The sequence below is a fragment of the Agrilus planipennis genome, unplaced genomic scaffold (genome assembly GCF_000699045.2).
Source record: "Agrilus planipennis isolate EAB-ADULT unplaced genomic scaffold, Apla_2.0 scaffold155, whole genome shotgun sequence".
Classification (NCBI taxonomy): Eukaryota; Metazoa; Arthropoda; class Insecta; order Coleoptera; family Buprestidae; genus Agrilus; species Agrilus planipennis.
Window position 1 is genome coordinate 764,801 of NW_020439161.1, and position 18,944 is coordinate 783,744.

An 18,944-nucleotide genomic window follows, 5' to 3' on the forward strand; every position below is an offset into this window, starting at 1 on the left:
ACCTCCAAATAACGCACTTCTATCTAAAAACTCAAATGTAAAATTGAAAGAAATAAATGCTTATTTGAGGTTATATTTCATGCAGCTTCTCTAAAATTTACACATTAATAACGCGTTATATTATTATGTTGATGCACCGATAACGTGTTTAAATGACGCACTTGTAGGGATATTTTAACGCGGATGAAGTGCATTTTGAAAAAATAACACACTTAAGTGAGTTAAAATAACGCAATTAGATTTACAGTGTAAGCTTTAGAATGCAACTGCTTTATCACACTTCCTGCAGTTCACGTTTAATCATTTAAGATAAGAAAACATCAACTGATCGTGAGACCATTTAGGAAGTCGGGCAGCGGGCATATCTCAGATACTTTCTCGTATTCATCTTCATTATAATCTCCTAGAAATCGCAACTTTCGAATGACATACATATACCTAGGTTTACCAATAAGGTTTAAATAGAACTAAGTATAATTTTTTGTGTAAGCAATAAAATCTTTCGTTTCGAGAAACGTTTCCTTAAAGCTTGAATCATTATAAACGGAGAAATTTTGGGCAAGCACATGTGAAAATTGGTTAAAAATAACCCTCACTTATAGATATTTTCCTCTGATTTCGCAGAAACTCATTTTCATCAAAACGTATACCACAGTACTACACCCCGCAGCGCTTATATAAATTTAAATTGGCTACGACTACTGTAGACCGAGAAATTTTGGACAACTAAATTTGAAAATTGGTTAAAAAGGGCCGTCAATTATGAATAATTTTCTTGGGTTTTACAAAAACATATTTTCGTCAAAACACATGCCACATTGAGCCACCCTGCCGCGCTTACATCATACAAATTTAAATCAGTTTCAACTACTACAAACAGAAAAATTTTGGACTAAAAATAAATGATTTACTAATTTCAACTCAACTTTTCAAAAATTGATAAAAAAGGTTTTCCTAAAAAAATTCCCATTTGAAGTACCTATCTAATACCTATACTCATTAAAAGCTATGGGGATTGTTTTCCAAAGTAAATAGTTTTGCTTAGAACATTTGAATAAACAATAAAAATAAACCCGTTACTCTCATTTAATTATAGAAATAATTATAATAGTCAATCAAATACAGAAAACCATTGTGTATACCTCATCATTTACCTATTAATACAATACACAAATATGCACATATGCATCATGTTATCAACTGAAACTTCAGGTCAACGGAACCAACTTCCAGGATCATTGTAAACTTTTCCGCAAACAAAATTATGCTAAAAATACTTCCCACAATCAAATAAATAATAATTATTATGTATCTACTTGCATTAAGGTTTCATTTATTATAATATTAAACTACACCGAATAACAACAACGTTAGTGAAAGTAAAACTACCGAACCACCTCAACCTTGACCGTACGCCAAGACAAACCGATGATAACATTCGTCTGTATTCGATCACGTGATTATATGAACATAAAAACCAGACAACAGAACGAGTAAAATAAAGAATTAAAGAAATTAAATACAGGGTCTACTTAAGATGAAGGGCAAAAAAAGATATACGGCGATAAAGTTGGAAATAATTAGGAAGTGTAGGGCAGCTAAGGAACAGTGGACTGATATGAGGTGTAAAGTAGTAGAGGAAAAGTTTAAAGTAGGTCAATCGGTTGAGGCTTATTATATAACTAAAAGGAATTTTAGAGAAGTAGGGTACAGTAGTAATAATATAAGAAACGAGGTAGGGATCATTCTGATAGAAAATGAGGAAAAGGCAGACAGGTGGGAAGAATACATAGAGAACCTATACGTTGACCATGAGCCAGGAGATATACGAGGGTGGATTGATAAGTTTCCGGCCTAACCAAGAGATGACGCCACTAGGCCTACCTTGAGGTGACATTCTATAGTACCATCCTTGGATAGCTTGTAGCTATAGTTTCAGCCCGATCTCCTTGCTAGTGTAGGTTTGACAGCACGCTGAACAAGACGCCTCTGTGGTTTTCGTAAAAATGGAAAAGCAGGAAAATCCGTGCTGTCATCAAATACTTTTATTTGAAGGGGTTAACGCCGAAGGAAATTAAAAAAGAGATGGACTCAACACTGGGGACATCCTCCCCGTCATATTCAACCGTTAAGCAGTGGGTTTCCGAGTTTAAAAAGGGTCGTGTGAGCACCTCTGATGGGCCTCGCTCAGGACGCCCCGTTGAGGTCACAACTCCAGATATGATCGAAAAAATTCATCAAATAGTGCTGGGAGACCGCAGATTGAAAGTGCGTGAGATAGCTGAGACCTGTAAGATGTCATATGAACGTGTGCAACATATTTTGCACCAACATTTGCATATGGAAAAGCTCTGTGCAAGATGGGTGCCGCGTTTGCTAACAGTCGACCAAAAATTGATTCGAAAAAACATTTCTACCGCAAATTTGTCATTGTATAAGCGTAATCCAAGCGAATTTTTGCGTCGATTCGTAACCGTTGACGAAACGTGGGTCCACCACTACACTCCTGAAACCAAAGAACAGTCTAAACAGTGGATTGGACCAGGGGAACCAACTCCAAAGAAGGCAAAAACAATTTTTTCGGCGAACAAGGTTATGGCTACTGTTTTTTGGGATGCAAGAGGTATTATATACATTGATTACCTTGCAAAGGGTAATACTATCACTGGTCAATACTACGCAGACTTATTGCAACGTTTGAGCCACGAGGTGAAAATTAAACGACCTCATCTGGCGAAGAAAAAAATCTTGTTTCATCACGATAACGCACCAGCGCACACGTCAATCGTTGCGACGGCTAAAATCAACGATCTAAAGTTTGAATTGATGCCGCACCCTCCTTACTCTCCAGACCTAGCCCCGAGTGACTATTTTCTGTTCCCTAATCTCAAAAAATGGCTTGGCGGTAAGAGATTTGCGGACAATGAAGAAGTAATCGAAGCTGTAAATGGTTATTTTGAGGAGCTTGACGAATCAGTCTATAGAGATGGCATTAATAGACTGGAACACCGCTATGAGAAATGTATCAGCCTTGGAGGAGATTATGTTGAGAAATAAAAAAAAAAAATTTTTAAAAACCTTGTTTTTCTTGGTCAGGCCGGAAACTTATCAATCCACCCTCGTATTACAAAAGTAAGATAGTGTGGAGATAGATGAAGTAGGTTATTCCATAATGAGAGAAGAGTTCGATGTAGCATTAAAAACTTTAAAGAATTATAAGGCGCCAGGTGTAGATGGGATACAGGGGGAAATTCTAAAACATGCAGGACAAGAGGTTAGAGATCGTATGTTTAAGCTTGTTAGTCACATTTACGAAACGGGGAAAAGTCCCAGAGAATTATAAACGAAACGTGGTAGTAACCATACCTAAAAAGAGAGGCGCGGATAGGTGCGAGACATTTAGAACTTCCCATGCGTCAAAAATGTTAATTAAAATTGTACAGAGAAGGGGAAGATTAATTTGGTTTTGAAACAAATAGAGGAACGCGGGAGGCCATTCTAGCTTTACGAGTAACAATACAGAAAACGATAGAAGATGATACTTCCTTTGTATAAAGAAACTAAAACGAGCCTATATCGTTCACCCTTACCGCTAGATCACTTAGTAATTCCCGATACTACGACAGGATTGTATTTTCGTGTATGGCAACATCCTGCAGGTATTTCTAATAATAACAGTTCAAATATTGGTAGTAACTTACCTAAAAGCCTAGCTCTAATTAATCCTTCCCTCTTCAGTGCCCGTACTATCCGTACTTTTGGCTCATTTTCGAAGTAATTCTCCAGCTGTTGTTTCAAGTGCGCCATGTCGGAAAAATCGTCAACGAGAATGATTTCTTCTAGCAGATGCGATGGGGATCTATCCAAAACGGAATGTACAGTTCTCAGAAGCACTGACCAGGCTTCATTGTGGAAACAAATTATCACAGATGTTCTGGGGAGATTTTTCAGGTAACGATTAGGTTCTTTACACCTGAAACAACAGAAAATGAATATATTTAGTCATTGTTTCATAATAAATAAAAATTATAAAATCAGCGGCAGAAGAATGATTACATGCGCTGTCATAAAACCCAAGGAAGGCGCTGCTTTTACTTTATTTAACTAAGTTTATAAACAATTACAAAAGAGCCATTTGTCTTTCTTTGTTTCGTAACACTTTAAAAGGATTATTATTTCAAAAATATTTTTATTAAGTAAACCGCCCGAAATAAGGCAATAAAATTCAATTTGTTTGCATATCATGACATTGCTATTAAAATTTCACAGTTTCCGATAAAACACAAAAACCCGTTACGACAGATTAGTGATACTTTCGGTTGATTTACCTCGGGAAACTTTGAGTTGTGCCTCTAATGGACTGTGACCATCTCATGTATTTACTTTACAAAATGGCGGAAAATTGATTTTATTCGCAATACGAAACTCACGCCATTTCATATTTCAAATGAAACAATACATAGCTTTAATAAACTTTATTAACTTCCCATTAGGAAGTTATTGTAATTGGGTCGAAAAGTGAAATCGGAATTTTCATTATATTTCCACGTTTTAACATATTAGTAGCATGCTAGCCAATTTTTTTGATGATGTGTGTATGTACGTACGTACGTACGTACGTACGTACGTATGTACGTACGTTCGTATGTCAGCATTTTTTTCGTTTTCGATATCTCAAGAACGGATTGAGATATCGCCCTCAACCAAAATTTTTTCGAAAGATATTATCATAATGAAGATCTGAAAGAAATTTGAACGAAATCGGTCAAGCCGTTTTTTTTTTATAAAAAAAAAACGAATTAATTACAAACAATTTAATTAAAATACGTTCTAATCTAATCACAACAATGAAGTTACGGAATCAATAATAACTGTATTATCTAATGGGAAGTTAGTCGTATTAGCACCGACCAAAGCGTGCTCAGACCAATTTTTCCAACATATTTTGCTTGAGGAATTATGCAAATATTTACAGAATTAATATGTACCTACTTGGATTCCATATTCGGGTCACTTTAGGAAGGCGAAGTGCGTATAATAAAATAGCTGTTTAGGTACTCTCTTCTACAAATCCAACAATACACACTTTTTATATCATAAATTGAAGTTTTATGTACCAAAACAGCTACAGCAAGATTGGAATAAAAAAGAACGACACCAAAACAATAACTTTTATAGGTTAGGATATCTCAAATCCTACACGGTTTAAGGATGTATATAAGATTGCAATGACTGATGTCTCATGAAACATATTACAAAATAAACTGTTCAATCAGTCAATTTAATGCGTTCATAAATGGAGAATCGAAAGGGATAGACATGAATGCTATTCTGTGATAATTAGATAATAATGTCAATAGACGGAGTAATGTTAATTTAGCCGAATAACCAGGTATACGTAGTTCGAGAGGGACGTAGCGGGGCGAATTGGTATGCGACCGCCAGATATTTATTTAAGGACGTCAATTTGAGTGCGGGTGTCTGAAATTCCACTGCAGATGGATCGTAACCGCCGTCGACACCGTTTTCCACTCAAATCTGAATATATTCGTGCTAGTGAAGCGAAAATATTGAAAGATGAATTGCCAACTCACCATACGTACATACGTATACGTATACGTACACACAGACATAACATATACTCATCGTCAGCTTCAATCAAACAAGGATTATTCGATTTTTGCAGTGCCAACTACGCCACTTTAAAGAGTGTGAGCCTTGAGGAAGCGGGAAGCGGGAAACTGATATCATTCTTTCACCATCCTATCCAGAAGTACATTGACTACTTCATATATTAGCTATACGAATGTATGCAGACGCAGATGAAGGAGGAAATGAGTCAAATACTCAAACAGCAAACCGAATGAACTGAAGTGTACGGCAAACATGTTTCCTGAAAAGGTTCGATAATAAAAATGGCCGAAAGTCATATGATCATGAACCTGCAAACGGTAATAACGCTTCCGAACTCATGAATGCAGAAAAGAGGTTAGATTGCCACCAAAAGGTCAAGTAAAGCCATTGTTGTGAATTGGACATTGTGTTTATTTTATTATAGTTATTAGTTTATTCATCTTGAGCATATTACCATCTATTTATTAGTTGTACGTGACTATTTCTACTTTCATTTTTATTGCCAAATATCCCTTATACCTTCCTTCCTAGAATGTCTAACCACCTGTATTCATTTCAGAACTTATTTGTATATTTATTAAGTTATATACTTATGACTATATTACTTCCGTATCTTTCTCGATTAGAGATAGTTTATCGACCACCATCACAGGAAAAGCATCTCTTCTGAACGAGTTATATTAGATTAAATAGATTTTTATGAACCCTTGTGTTATTTATTGAAGTGTTTTTAATTCAAAACAGCCATTCACGCATTTTTTGAATGTCATGGAAATCTATTTCTCTCAGAAAATAAAAGTATTTTCTAGGATTAGCTTAGAGTACATTCTAATCTTTTAAATAGCCCTTGGAATGACCTTAGTCTACATAATAAATTTCGAAGTGAAGAGCCAGGCGCGCGACCACCGTACCTCTGCCACCACTAGTGGGTCGTCATGACAACGGTTATATCGGCGGCAAGTTTTCAGACAGATGAGCCATCTTCGAAAGGTTCTCTGTCGTCATTATGGAAAAACTTATCAATGTTGAGATGAAGCCAAAGAATTTTTACGAAGCGCGAAAATACCACCGTCTACTTTTCTGGCTATGATACACTGTATAATAATATTTAATATGAAATGTTCTCAATTTTTACCCACTACACATTTCCTCAAATTAATGAGGAAAAATTTTGTTGCTGTTGTCACACCCCCGCCGGGAATCGAACTCGGGCTCTTTGGCTTTACGCGCCAATGCTTTGACCACTAAACTACGAGAGATAAGGAAGTGTGTAGTGGGTAAAAATTGAGAACATTTCATATTAAAAACTAACTCACTTCGGGAAGATTTCTGTATTATATGTACATATATTTATATTCAGTATATAGTTACATTAGTTCGACGGATCTGTGACTAATGGTACGGTTTGGCGTTGTTGCTGTTGTCATCTCTCGTAGCTTAGTGGTCAAAGCATTGGCGCGTAAAGCCAAAGAGCCCGGGTTCGATTCCCGGCGGGGATGTGACAACAAAATTTTTCCTCATTAATTTGAGGAAGTGTGTAGTGGGTAAAAATTGAGAACATTTCATATTAAAAACTAACTCACTTCGGGAAGATTTCTGCATTGTATGTTGTACGCATAATAATATCTCTTTTCTAAACCCTACGATCATGATAGTGTTCGAACGAGAGAACGGAAGGATCCTTGGGGATTTAAATTATTTGCTGAATTTTAAACTGTGGCTTCGTTACGAATTGGACGTGTCCTTAAACTGGTACCGCAGATTATGGTTGCAAAGTAATCCGTAAAATGATCGATTGTTACACAAACTTGCTTCTCCTATGATCAATAAACATGATCAACTCCTAAGCGGATTCAATTACGAGGGAAATACAAACAGAATCAAAAGGAAATAGGGCTAATTTAGCAACGTGGGTACGTACATAAAACAGGGTCAAGTGCACCAACCCATGTGTACATATAAAATTAAGTTCTTGCTCTTGATAACTGCTGGTGATATTGAGAGTGTTGAGTTCAAGTGTATTCGATCGTATTAGAAGGAGAATGGGAATATTGAAAAGTAGCAGATTCCTGTTTCGTTCAACTAATCGATTGAGGAAATTTCACGGGACGCAATAACAGGTTAGAGCATCTTATTGGGAACAGTTTGCTCACCAACTTGAGAAGAGCTTAAGAGGTCACAAAATTAAATGGGATGGATAACTACATGCGTACATAACTCGTCTATTATGTAGTTCAAAAATTGTAATTTATAAGATGTCTACCCACAACTTGCCTGTTACTGTAGAAATCTAACCAGCAAATTTTAGGTCAGCCAGTTCAGGGTTCAGGGTGCTGTAGCATGTTGGTTAGAAGAAAAAACCTTTGCATATTTCACTCTCGCTACCGATGCTGGCGAAAGGGCGGTTCCTCCGACCTACACTGTAGTGCATATACGAAATATAATGGGAAAGGAAAGGAAACTTTCATCGTTTCATCGTAGGGATTGATGGGGGGTTGGTAAGAAAGAGACAGTTCAGACGGGGAAATGAAAACAGAAGGGAGACTTTCGGACTTCCACGTTTTTATTTATTATACCGTTACAATTTTTCGACATACATACGTATATCCGATTCGACGGGACTTCAACCTTGACGAAACTCTGGTAGAAACTAGAGTGGGTGGATTGGCTTGCGAGTTTCGATGATTTAAGGAGCTGGACCATAGGTTCAACCATAATGGAGGGGTTCTTAAAGAGAAACCAGACTAAGACAAGTCCCTGAAGGAGGGCAGCAGCTTTTTCAGTACTCAGGGTGACAGAGATCACGAGGATCGGTATGACACTCTGACGCACAATACTGTAATGTGGAAGGCAACGGGAAATCACCATATTATGATACCCCAAGGAAAACAAACCGAACTCAAATGATGGCATCCTATGGAGTAAAGCACTCCGGACGTAAACTAGTCCCCCATTCGGATGTCCGGGCGGGGACTACCTCGGGGTATGTCATTAATAAGTGCAATAGGGGTAGGTGTAATATTTCACAAGTCGGAGCGTAGACTGTTAAGACAATGAGGCAAGTAAGAAAAGTAGGCATTAGTGAAGCCCGTTGACCAGAAGCTGGATACTTCTGGAGTGGAGATTTTAGAATAATACATACAGGACCGATGGAAGGTAATTTGGGGGTGGGAATTGTAATGCATAGGAAAGCAGGATAGAGTGTAGAAAGTTATTTACAAAAAAGCGATAGGATAGTTATGGTTAAATTAAACTCGAAGTCGGTAAAAACGGTGATAGTGCACATCTACATGCCTACATTATCTTACAAAGATGAAGACGTAGAAGCGGTTTATGCAGATATAGAAGACGTGCTATGATTAGTGAAAGCACAGGAAAATCTAACAGTCGCAGGAGACTTTAACGCAGTAGAATTATAGATGGCTAGTATTCTATTGTTACATACCAGGTGTTGATGGTGGCATCAGAACAATTTTTGATTTTGTCACATACTTTAAAATTACTTTAGTTTTGTCCTTCTTTTTGTTAACTTACTTTTTTAATTCTCATTTTTCTTCGTTGTGCTTGTAGTTGTAATTCTTTTTTTCGCAGTTAATAATTCTTTTGTATTTTTTTTGTGTTTTATATCAAGTTTCATTCGCTCCGTTAAAACCAACATTTTGAAAAAATACTGCTCGTGATTTCACGGCAAACACCTTCGAACAATATGAAAAGAGAGAATATGACGAAACATTAAATGGTTGCAACGGATACACATTAAAGTCATGTAAACAACAGTAAAAAGTAAATGTAATTTGTTCATGACGATCATTAAAATTTTCTTCATAATTATTAATTTTCAATATACCAAGCGTCATTTGCCGCTGGTTTTCTTGGTTCCATTACCGCCATTTTCTACACGAATTACCTGCACGAAATTAACGACGCAATTATAGTTAGTTACTTGCATACCTCCGTCTACGAACTACCATGCGTAGTAAAGGTATTTATACCCATTCCCCGGTTAATTTTACAATTCATTTAATTCGAACGCGAGAACGAAAAGGGGGAGATCAGTAATTGAGAGCGATATCGTTGTCTGTCGAGGTTCGATGAACCAAACTAAACGAGAATGAGGATGCCAGGATAATTTGTTGCTATGGGATAATAACAGGTGAAATTACTCGATCTAACCCAATCGACGACGACATTGTAAGATCAAGCAATTCCAAATACGAGAAGAGACTTTTGAAATGGCATGGCAACATTGAGATACGTTAATTGTTCCGTTAAATTATACAAGGGGTGCGTTCAGAAATATACTTACCCGGAGAAATGGAATTCTGTAAGGTTAGGGGAATGCTCGCAGATAATAATCTAAGTGTGTTCAGAAACTACATCAAATGAGTGCGGCTGAATGGAACCTCAATTTTAAAGGTTAACAACAGCACGCCCTGACGAATACCTCCTATTTCTTCACCTATTACTTCATTCTGACCATTATCATCATCATAAGGTCATCAGTCCTAAGACTGGTTAGACACGCACCTCCACTCTTTCCTATCCTGAGCTAAACTTCGCATTTCCCTAAAACTAGAACAGCCCACATCTTTAACTATTTGTGAAGAGTAATCTAATCTAGGTCTACCTCTACCCCTCCTAACTCCTGTTACTGCCTCTAATATGTCTCTGACTAGACCTTCATGCCTGAGAAGGTGTCCTACCAACCTATCTCGCCTATTTTTTATAGAGTCCTCTGTTCTCCTATTCTTTCCAATAACTCTTCATTTCTAACCTTTTCTACTCACGATATCCTCATCATCCGCCTATAACACCACATTTCGAATGCTTCTAACCTTTTCTTTTCCGCCGCTCCCATTGTCCATGTTTCGCACCCGTACAACGCCGTGCTCTAAACATACACCTTTAACAACCTTTTTCGAATTTCTGACCAATGTGTATAGATTTAAACATTATTAAGATAGACCCACAAAACCCCCAAGGAATAATGATCTGTTATTCTTATAAGCTGATATTGCAAGACCGCTTCGTTTTCTTTATGGGTATAAAATCCTAGGGCAGTGGTTTCTAACCTGTGGGGCGCGCCCCCTTAGGGGGGCAGGAGACTATTGCAAGGGGCATGCAGTCAAATATCATTTTCGAATACAAACCAAAAGAGTCGAATAGGTGTCAAAAAAATCAATCAGCAAAATAGGTATACGTAATCCACAATTCTCGCCGCGAAAATTATTATTTCTTATAATAAATAATTATTTTTTTATGTATATTTTTACATAATATTGTATATTATTTTGTAGCCAATTAAATAAATTATAATATCAGTTGAGTATTTATGAAATTAGATTGTTAGAAAAATTAAGGGGCGCAACAATTTTTTGTTTTTAAAGGGTGGCGCAGGTACAATAAGGTTGGAAACCACTGTCCTAAGGTTTTGTTTTGTGGACCACCTCAAGGTTAGACCTACAAAATCGACCTTAAATTCTTCAACATCTGAAGAAGGCGCACAATAAGATATCAGCATTATTTTTTGGAGAAATGATGAAGAAATAATCCAATTCCTAAGGAAAGCGCTTAGAAAGTTTATCATTATCCAGTTAATGCAATTTAAATATCGTTTTATTTTCAACTAAGCAATTTTTGTTGTTTTAATTGCGAATTTTATCAGTTACATTTTCAGTTATTTGTAAAATGTAGCAATATGTGCGGAAATTTTTGAATTTAAACATCTATGTCGCGCATCATGTCGCATGTGGGATTTTGTTCGTGGATGAAGCGTTAAACTTTCTAAAGTAATAAAGAGGATCGCAGTTGTCAGTTTTTATTACGTTTCTATTGACTTTGCATCTTTTCTATAGCGACGAGCAACAGGTTCATTTTGTATGTCGATTGTTTAGATGGATGCTACGATTTGAGTGGATTGCATCGTAAACGATTGGTCCTAACCATTCTAACTCTTGCAGTTGAATGTTTTATAATAAAAGTCTTATTATTTTCAAGAAATTAGGCACATTAATTTCTTATTGTCATCAATTATTTCCTCATTAAAATAGGGTTGTCAATCGTAAGACAGGTTGGACACGCACCTCTATTCTTTCCTATACTGAGCTAATCTCCACATTTCCCTAAAACCGGCCTGACGCTGGAAACTGGCGGAAATTTTAAAATGGCGTGGATGCGCGGTGGCAGTTTTTGGTATAACGATTTCAGCCCTCTTTCTTCAGTATTCCTATCAGGGGCGTTGATTAAATATTTAGAAATAGGGATCAGTGGGCAAGTAATAGACATACAAACAGAAGAACTAATTGTTGATGTTGGTGACAGTGATAGAGATTCCCAAGATGACAGTGAATGTGAAAACTAACTATAAAACAAAAGCAATAGGTTTATTTTTTCTTTTTGGTAAGTTATGTTTCTACATTTTTTTTCTAGTACGCTACTGCCCTATCTGCATTAATACTATAATTTACGCCTACTGTAAGCTTATTTGGGTATCGGTTCCAAGTGACTTACCCAAATAGCTCATAAATGGGCAAGTACCTTTATGTCTCCAACTAGCCATTCATGCCTGAGAGGTGTCCTACCAACTTATCTCTCCTAAATCTTCTTAACTTTCATAGCGCCCTCAGCTCTCCTACTCTTTCTAATACCTCCTCATTTCTAACCTTTATCCACAGTATTCTCATTAATCGCCTGTAACATTCTTTCGAACGCTTTTATCCTTTTCCTTTCCATCGCGCCCACCGACCACGTTTCTCACCCGTACAGCGCCGTGCTACAGATAAACCTTTAATTATCTTCTTCAAATGTCTAAATTAACCGTTCGCTGGTATAGAAGTGACTTCTTTTTATTGAAGGCGACTCGACCCTTTGTTTTATATTTCTACTGCTCCTGACATTTCGTAGGAAAATTTTCCATTGAAATTCAAAAGGAATCAATGGAAAATTTATAAATTCTATTTAAAACCATTAAATATAAATGGAAAAACAATTGGGTACCTAAAAATGGAGAANTGTTTCTGCCTCTAATATGTCTCTGACTAGACCTTCATGCCTGAGAAGGTGTCCTACCAACCTATCTCGCCTATTTCTTATTGACTTCCATAGAGTCCTCTGTTCTCCTATTCATTCTAATACCTTTTCATTTCTAACCTTCTCTATTCACGGTATCCTCATCATTCGCCTGTAACACCACATTTCGAATTCCTCTAACCTTTTCTTTTCCGCCGCGCCCACTGTCCTTGTTTCTCACCCGTACAGCGCCGTGCTACAGATAAACCTTTAATTATCTTCTTCAAATGTCTAAATTAACCGTTCGCTGGTATAGAAGTGACTTCTTTTTATTGAAGGCGACTCGACCCTTTGTTTTATATTTCTACTGCTCCTTCCATCCTGACTTATCTGACTTCCTAGATACCGGAAATCAGCAACCTTTTCAGATTTACATACAATGTAGAAATCTTCCCGAAGTGAGTTAGTTTTTTAATATGAAATATTCTCAATTTTTTACCCACTACACACTTCCTCAAATTAATGAGGAAAAACTTTTCAGATTTCTCGTCTCCTGTCTGTACATCACTATTTTTTCCATACCAATATTATTGTTTTATCGGAATTATGTTCCGTCTCCTTCCTGAAGTTCTAATAAGTTAACACTTGAGTACATTGAGTTCCTATTACCAACTGAAACACATCCATTGAAAGATAAACAGTCTGTAACCGAAAACATATATGAGTAGATCGCCGCAAATTCTCTTAAACTCGGTTTCCTGTTAGACGTTGACATTATTCCATATTAATTTTCTCTCCGTTGTGTGCTCTCACGTGTATGAGTGACGCCGATTTCGAAAATTAATTAAACTTATGAAAGTGACGCGACGTCCGTGCGGTCTTCCAGGCATTCGTTGTCAATATAAAGGGTCCCGTGAAGAATGGCGCTTTAAGCTGATCCCGGGTCCTATAATGAATAGCCGTCGCGACAAACAGAGGTCGCCTCCTGCGCTGAAGTCACTCGTTACCAACTGAGAACGAAGATCGTGCTGATTAATTACCTAACGCGATGCGACAGAAACCTAAATTCCTCTTTTGAAAAGCTAAACCAACCTAGCCAACGGTTACGTACGTAACAACGGAAGAGAAGTCTGGGATATTTATGGTTAATTAAGTTGTACTAGGCATGAAGTGCAGGTGTAATGTCTCAAACATGTTTATTGTTTTAGTTTCGGACGGCGGAGCGTCTAATATGTGTCATGTTTGAGAGACGGAGCTGATTTTGTCATCATGCAGACTTTTAGCGTTTATAAATATTATAGGCTCGCTTCAACGGTTTCAACTCAACCCTCTTGTTGAAAATCCGCCGACCAAGAATTAAAATGTCATTGGTTTGGTATTTAAACAACTTTCTGAATAGGACTTAATGTGGTTTGAGACGTTGGCGAAGGTTGCAGATTTTAATTAGAGATGTGCAAAATGGATTTTTAAAAGTATGTATTTAAATGCAAAATGCAAATACTTTTCTGATTTCTTATTTCAAAAGTAAAATACAAAATAGATTTCCAAAGATTTATAAACTAATTGTGATGTTTGCACTATATCACTAGCTGCGAAAAGATTGAGTATGATTCATATTTTTCTGTTTGAAATGATCGAGATATAGTTTTGCTATCTGAATGTTATAGCTGCTTTAGTTCAGCAACAAATAATTCTTTTTTCTGATCTTTTACACATTGTTTTAATAGAAAGAAATGGAATCCATAGTTTCTTTAGCTTTGGGTTCATTTAAAAAGTGAAATTTTTCAAATCGTTTTCTAAGAATTTTGTATTAAAGGCATTTATTATCACACCACAGTATCTTATAGTTTTCAGTTTTGGGGTTGTTTTGTCGTAATTCATAGAATTTCGTAGTTCCTTGTTAAAGGTACGATAAGTGGTGATTTTGCAGGTACTAATATCAATTTGGAACTTCAAAACTCCATGGACCATGACATTAAACCCGGAGAACAATATCGATCAAATATTTTAGATGATCCACTTCTAAAGAATTGTTTGGGCTCTTTGGTTCAAGAATTAGAAGGCATTCATTTTTTGGCTTCTAATACCTTCAATGGCCAATGCGAGCAGCTATCATTCATGAAGTATTTCAAATGAATCTTATTACATATTGGCGAAAAGCCCGCCAGTTTAGAAACATATTTTAATCTTCCAAAAGGCAGCAAAAGTATGTTACAATTTGGGTAGTTTTCACCCGATTTATTACATAGGATTCTTTTAAGAATACAGTGTGTGTGGAAGAAGATACTTAAAAAATTCCTCCTAATTCCTACAGTGTGTCGAAGACTCCGTCTACTCAAACTGGCCTAAATATCTGTTAAGTCAAAATATCAATATTGTTTTGCTTTTTTTTACAAACAAAGTATACCCTATAAGACAATTAGTGAATTCATTTGTTGTATTAATATTACCCACTACAGATAACCACAAATTAATGAGGAAAAACTGTTACTGTAGTCACTACCTGGTTTTACGTACCGGTACTTTACCACTAAGCTGCAAGAGGGTGATATAGCACCAATATAGTATAGGCGACACATTTGTCGAGCTAATATATAATCATTATTATTAATAATGAGATACGTTTCCTCATTAATTTGAGGTTATCTTTAGTGGGTAAAGTTAATTCAAAAAATTAATTCACTAATACACCTCATAAATTATTTACCGACGCCTACACTTTGGCGTCATATATTTCAACTGTTACGACGTGATACTGCATGGGAAAATCCGCATTTGAATTATTGGCGAAAATAATAATAGTACGCTTGTCTTGCAAGTTAAAATTGTGCCTTATCGTTAGATATGGGAATTTGAATCCGTTTGCGATGGTAACACAGTTTCCATTAAAATTAATCAATGCCGACCGCAAAAGCGGTTTTCACCGCCAGTTCAGACTCGCAGCTCGTCTAGTGCATTAGATGGTTAGACGCGCGGCTCCTGCGAGCACCCATACACTGGCATTTCCACACACATAAGCACACCGAAGTGTGAACGTACATAAATGCATACGATTCAAATCACCCTTGAACGTGAACGAATGCAAATGTAATGTTGCCTCGTGAAATTTAGACATTTAAAGAATCGCCCCGAAGTAATTCGAGAAAATGGTGATGGCGAATTCGGAATTTAGTGAATGAGAGGGCTGTAAAAGTTGTATGGGAAGTAATTTGTATTATTCCACAAGAAAGGATAATCGGTATTTTAAAATGTGATCAGAAAATAAAGGCGCATTTCTTATAATATGTGACTGACGCATTCAATGCGGCATACACGATTCTTTTTGTGTATTAGTCGCATGTTATCTTTAGCAATTGTCGTAACATCATCAACATTATCATAATCGCCAGGTAGCAAGGTAGTTGGACATCCAATTCTCAAAAACTAGAACATCCCACATCCTTAACTAATTGCGAATCCAGGTCTTCCTCTGCTTCTGTTTACTACTAATTCTACTTATAATATGTCTCTAACTAACTTCTCAGGTTTCAGAAGATACCCTACCATCTTATACCTCTCCTTTTTCGTACTGTCTTCCACAGCGCCTTTTGATCTTGGAGGTACAGGAAAGCGACAGAGAACAAAAGGAGCGCTATGGAAGTCAACGAGGAAAAAGACAGTAAGGATGCGAATCCAGGCCTTCCTCTGCTCTGTTTATTCCTAATTCTACTTATAATATGTCTCTAACTAATCCCTTAGGTTTTAGAAGATACCCATTGGAAAGCAACGGAGAACAAAAGGAGCGCTATGGACATCAACGAAGAAAAAGACAGAAAGGGTGGTGGAGAACACCTTCTGATTCATGGAGGGCTAGTTATAAACATATTAAAAGCAAGCAGGAACAATGGACGATAGAGAAAGACTTACATTAGATTTCACTATTCTTAAACAGTTAAGGATGAGGGGAGTATCAGTTTTTCGGAAGAAATTCGCATGTGGAATGATGACGCTATGATGATGTATTTCACATATATGCTTTACGCTGTTTTCTTTAGTCATTCGGCTCTTCTGTCTTGAATGTTTGTCGACCCCTGGTGAAGACTGCTTTCGACGCTGCTCCAATTTCAGCACCAGTTGCGTGACGCATCAAACGAAAATCCTCAATCATTCTAAACGGATTACTTACGGCTAATAAATAGCCTGAAGACGATATCTCGCATTAAAGAAGATTCCATTAAATTATTCTGGGTGCATAAAACATGCTAAAAAGGGAACCATGCATAGCTGGCATATTATGTCTTATAAATTATCCAGGCGTTTAAAAAGGTCGACTAGTGTCGACAATCGGATTACTACTTCATCATTCTTTCCGCTATTAAAAACTCGGTGCTTTATTGACTTAGCAGCTGCTACGTCAGTTTTAATTACAAAACTCTACTCGACCGTTGCTCCAGTGAGGAGAAACAGTAAACGTGAGAATTAAAATTACAGAGCGCAGTTTGATTTATTTAAACGCTTTGTTAATGCATCGAGTCTAATGGTCCTCTCTTTTCTTTTTCGTACGAAAAAGATCGTGCAAGATAAGAATAAGACTCCCTGATCCTGGCGTCTCATCTAAACTAATTAGGATCGAGGTCGTTTCTCTGCGACAAAAGTTATTTAGCTGTTGGAACAGTTTATAGTTTTCTCCGTACAAAACCTGTCTTCTGTCTGCACTAGTTGAGATACTTAGTGAATTTGAAGGGATTCCCTTAAAACAATGTTGAATACTTAATGTTTAGATACGTAGAAGAATCCTCAGAGGTTTTACGGATTTTCTCGTTGGCAGAAAAAGGCAGATCAGTATACGTATACATATAGTACCTATACATATAAAATGAGTTTTGGTTGGGAATGCAATGATAATTTTTCCTTTCTGATCAAAAATTCAGGGACTTTCAACATTACTCATAGACTAACAATATGTTAAATTTGTGAAAAAAAATTTTGAGACCAAAAAGTAATACAAAACGAAGTATGTACTGGGACANTCAAAAAATGTTAAATTTGTGAAAAAGTTTTTGAGACCAAAAAGTAATAAAAAACGTAATGTGTACTGGGACACATAATACACATGAACTTCAAGGGACAAGTCGAAAAACGAATGGCAACGGACAAGTGGAAAAACGAATCTCAATAATATTTTTACTTCAAGTATTACGGGCAGATTGTTAATGTATTTGTCCAATTTGAAAACCTTCCCGTAAAACTTCAAGTAAAAATTTTGTTGCGATTCTTTCTCCACTTATCCGTTGAAGTTTCACTTCTACTATGTGTCCCAGCACACATTTCGTTTTCACAAGTTTACTGCAGATTATGATTTGGTTTTTAAACAGACCGCAAATAGAGGCAATGATGCCCAGCAACGTGGAGAGTAAAGGTAAAAAACAACAACTGAGCACAGCACACGTCGCCGGGACTCTAGCGGACTCCCCGCTCTTCGCGCGACTGCGCATTATATCCATTAAATACAGCTCCGCGTCGCCAGTCATTCATTCCCTCCGCAGCTGCCGCATCTCCCAACGCGATATACCGTCTACCCTCTCCACGCAGCCGTAACATTTTTTCGTGACAGAAAAAATCCTAATACCCCGTCGTCTATATAGAAGTATTACTTCAAAAATGTTAAAAGCGAAGAACTCACCATTCTCCTCGGATGTCAGGCACGCTGCGATGCACACTAATCATATCGCTTACGTACTGATTGAACGCGTTCTTGTCCCAGCCTTCTTTGATCATTTTCATCACTTCAGCTGTAACAAAGGAGCAACTTAATNAAAAATTTTGTTGCGATTCGTTTTTTTACTTGTCCGTTGAAGTTTCACTTCTACTATGTATCCCAGCACACATTTTGTTTTCACAGATTTACTACAAATTATAATTTGGTTTTTACACAGACCGCAAATAGAGGCAATGATGCCCAGCCACGTGGAGAGTAAAGGTAAAAAGCAACAGCTGAGCACAGCACACGTCGCCGGGACTCTAGCGGACTCCCCGCTCTTCGCGCGACTGCGCATTATATCTATCAAATACAGCCGTTTCCCTCTCTCCGTCGTCGCCAGTCATTCTTTCCCTCGACCGCTGCCGCCCCTCCCCACGCGATATACCATCTACCCCTTCACGCAGCCGTAACGCTTTTTCGTGGCAGAAAAAATCGTAATACCCCGTCGTATATATAGAAATTTTACATCAAAAATGTTAAAAGCGAAGAACTCACCACTCTCCTCGGATGTCAGGCACGCTGCGATGCACACTAATCATATCGCTTACGTACTGATTGAACG

General features: G+C 37.2%; 1 protein-coding gene across 4 annotated transcripts in view; it reads right to left on the reverse strand.

The window, feature by feature from the left end:
* Nucleotides 1-18,938, reverse strand: part of LOC108737479 (putative polypeptide N-acetylgalactosaminyltransferase 9) — a 47,720-nt gene extending 28,782 nt beyond the window's left edge. For 3 of the 4 annotated variants that reach the window (XM_018470340.2, XM_018470338.2, XM_025977903.1), the window contains exons 1-2: nucleotides 18,305-18,418; nucleotides 3,702-3,973 (exon numbers count right to left, since the gene is read on the reverse strand). In XM_018470340.2, coding sequence (XP_018325842.2) covers nucleotides 3,702-3,973; nucleotides 18,305-18,405 — 373 coding nt within the window. In that variant the 5' untranslated portion in view covers nucleotides 18,406-18,418. Of the gene's footprint in view, nucleotides 1-3,701; nucleotides 3,974-18,304; nucleotides 18,419-18,877 lie in introns of those variants that run through there. The other variant, XM_018470339.1, reaches the window with a different exon arrangement.
* Nucleotides 18,939-18,944: the final 6 nt, after the last annotated feature.